General features: G+C 60.3%; 1 protein-coding gene across 1 annotated transcript in view; it reads left to right on the top strand.

Moving 5' to 3' along the window:
* The window catches only part of SEMA3F (sema domain, immunoglobulin domain (Ig), short basic domain, secreted, (semaphorin) 3F), an 18742-nt gene that overhangs the window by 2173 nt on the left and 13360 nt on the right, over positions 1 to 3209 (top strand). Inside the window, 1 exon segment of the mRNA XM_009995821.1 lies at positions 3140 to 3209. Coding sequence (XP_009994123.1) covers positions 3140 to 3209 — 70 coding nt within the window.

The raw sequence follows: 3209 nt of genomic DNA, 5'->3' as shown, positions 1-3209 counted from the left end.
TCCCTTGGATTCAGAGCTGGGCTTCTCCATCGGCATTTGGAGTGAATTCATTCGCCTCTGTGCAAAGAAAGGGCTCCCAAGAGGTGCTGCTGCTGCCAGCCGGGGGGGAGAGCGGTTATTGAATATAAACACGCTGTGTAATTTACATGCTAATTATGGTGAATGCGCTACAAGCCCATAATTAGAAACTAATTAGGTGAGAGTGCCTGTAATTGGTTTGGGGGGGTGCCATGATGGTGCACCTGGGGAGGTGACCGGCTCGGGTCCTAGTGGCATTAACTCTTCCTACCGGTGCCCTGGTGATGTTTGTTGGGAGGGTGGGGTGGGGTGAGCAGCTCCCCAGGATGCTCAGTTTATCAGGGAGCCCAAAAATCTCACCCTTGCTTTGGAGATGGGTGCCAGTCTCCATGCCGGTGGGTGATGGGACTGTTTGTCCTAACCCAACAGGGACAGTGCTGGCAGCCAGCGAGGGCGGAGGTGTGGGCAGCTGCTGGAGCTGTAGATTCAGCCCAGATTTGGCTTTATGGGGGAAATTTGGCTTTGCAGAGTGTGTAATCAGGTGGCTCTGCAGGCAGAGCCGAGCATCGCCCTGCGCTGCTGGCCAAGGGGTTGATGGGTCCCTGGCCCCCAGCACCACTCGAGGGCACGGGGTAATTAAATCTCAATGCCCAAGGCCACCAAATGATGCTGGAGAGGCGAGTTCCTGCGGCAAGGGAGGTGTGGGGGGGCTCTGCAAGATGCTGCAGGGGGATGGTCCCTGGAGAGGCCACCCTGGCTGTGATGCTGGGCAGCTCCTGGCTCTGGTGCTGGGCAATTAAAATGGGATTAGGCTCCCAGCCAGCCGGGTAAGCTCCACTGGTGCTGGGAACAGTGATGGGGATGCAAGAAGGAATATGCTCATCAGGGCACGTCTGCTAATGAACTGGCTTCTCCAGCCCCCAGGGGAGCCCCTCTGCCCCCCTCTGTCTGCAGGGACCCCCTGTGGCTGCCCGGGGCAGGTTTGGGGGTGCAGGGGTGGGGGATTAGGCGGGGAGGGCAGGGTGTGGCAGGTCGGGAGGTCAAAGGTTGGGGCAGGGGCCCACCCAACCCTCCGTCCCCTTTAGAGAGGGCGTCACGGGGCAGTGGGTCTGTCACCGCCCCACTTTGGGGATGTCCCCTCTGATCGCTGGGGCATGGGGGGCTGAATGGGTTCCCCAGTGGGGGGCCAGGGCCCTTTGTGCTGCTGGCCTCAGCCCCTGCTGAGCCCCAGGGCCCTCCATCCTGATGGATTCAGGATATATGGGATCACTGCTGACATGGGACCCTCCACTGCTGGTGTCCTAGTGCTGTCTGGCTCAACCCCAGGATCCTGGCATGGAGAGGAGTGCAAGGATGAGAATGTGTCCCTTGGGGAGGCTGGACATGGTGTCCCTAGGCCTGGCAGTGATGGCACATGTTGGGCTGGCCCAGTGTGGAGACTCCAGCCTGGTTTAACCACCATCCCAGCTCTGCTACACCAGCAGCTCTGCCCCACGCAGGATGGCTGGGCATGCTGTGACAGTGACAGGTCCCCAGAGCTGGGACAACCTGTCCCGCTCTGCCTGCGTCACCTCGCTGCCCTGCCCTTTCCTGGCTCTGAGCTGTGTCACTGACCAGCTGGCAGATCCTGTCCCCAGGGCACTGTGTGGGCACACGTGCACACACACATGCACACACACGCTGCACGGGCCAGCAGGGCACCCACAGGCATTGAGACAGGCAAGGATTGGACCTAGTGTTCCATGGGAGGAGTTGGGAGAAGTAGGGGACACCACAGGACAGGCAGGGGACACCACGGGACAGGCAGGGGATACTGCCGGTGGCAGGCAAGCCAGCTCTGGCAAGAGGGAACATCTGGAGCCCATATGAGAGCTGGGAGGAGGAGCCATGGGGGTGTGGGTGGGACCCAGGGCACCACTGCTGTCTGGGGGACAGAGTAGGTTCTCCCTGTGACACTGATGGGCACAGCCAGATCTGGCAGCCCTGAGCCCCCTTGGCATGGACACCTCCCTTTCCTGCTGGGTTACCAGGATGTAGGGCACAGCCCCACCAGCCCTCAAGAGGGCAGCCTCCAGCATCCCCAGTATGCCCAGGATGGGAAGGCACCCTGGGGACACCTGTGGGATGTTGGCAGCCCAGCATGGGACTGAGAGGCTGGAGGTCAGGGAGCTCTGGGATGGGCAGCTGGCTGCTGGAGCCCTGCCCAGCCCTGCCTGGAAGCCAGTGTGCTCCTTCCCAATATGCACCAGGGGACCCTGCCCAGGAACAGGAGGGTCCCCAGGATCTGTCTTTGGCCCCAAGCTGGACACAGCACCTGCATAGGACACAACCTTGCACGGAGGGACAGACTCTACAGGGTGGGGATGCACATGGGGCCAGTGTCCCATGGGGGTGGCATCCAAAGGGGTTGATGCCACCAAAGAGGGTGGCATCTGGGGCAGGTGCCATTCAATGGAGGTGGACTCTGATGGCTATTGATAGCATCCAAATGCAGTGGCACCTCCAAAGAGAGTGGGACCTCCAAAGCAGGTGATATCTGGAGTAGATGTCTTCCCGTGGAGGTGGCATCTAAAGGAAGTGACACCTCCAAAGAGGGTGGCATCTGAGGGAGATGACATCCCATGGGAGTAGAGTCCTCCATCTCACTCGTGCCCTGGCCCTGCCACGTGGTCCTTGGCACCGGCCCACATCATCTGCAGCACTTCTGCCTTCCATCTGGCTGCCTCATTGCACTTGTGAATATTCATGACCCTCATTATCCTCTTTCACTCGTTGCTCCCACACTCGGGCTAAAAATAACTTTCCAAGGGGGGATGGGGTGGGTGGGGTGGAGGAGAGGCTAGTTCCCTCCATGGGAGATGGCTCCTTGCAGTCCCAGCTCCTCCACCCCAAGAGCCAGGGGCTTGGCTGGCACATGGAGACACAGAGCAGGAGGGGACGATGCCAGAGCTTGTGAGATCTGTGGCACTCACAGGGGAGGATTTGAGGGCTGGAGGGTGGGCAGGAAGGTGCCCACCTCCTCTAGCAGGACATCCTCCAGCCTAGGCCTTGGGGACAGGGGTGGCACTGAGGGAAAGTGGGCATCCCCAGGGTGCTGACACACGCCCCTTTCCCCCCACAGAGCTGAAGGCGACGGGCACTGCCCACTTCTTCAACTTCCTCCTCAACTCCAGTGACTAACGCATCCTGCT

The sequence above is a fragment of the Chaetura pelagica genome, unplaced genomic scaffold (genome assembly GCF_000747805.2).
Source record: "Chaetura pelagica isolate M959 unplaced genomic scaffold, ChaPel_1.0 scaffold114, whole genome shotgun sequence".
Taxonomy (NCBI): domain Eukaryota; kingdom Metazoa; phylum Chordata; class Aves; order Apodiformes; family Apodidae; genus Chaetura; species Chaetura pelagica.
Note: the sequence above shows the minus strand (reverse complement) of the source record. Positions and strands in the feature narration are given on the sequence as shown.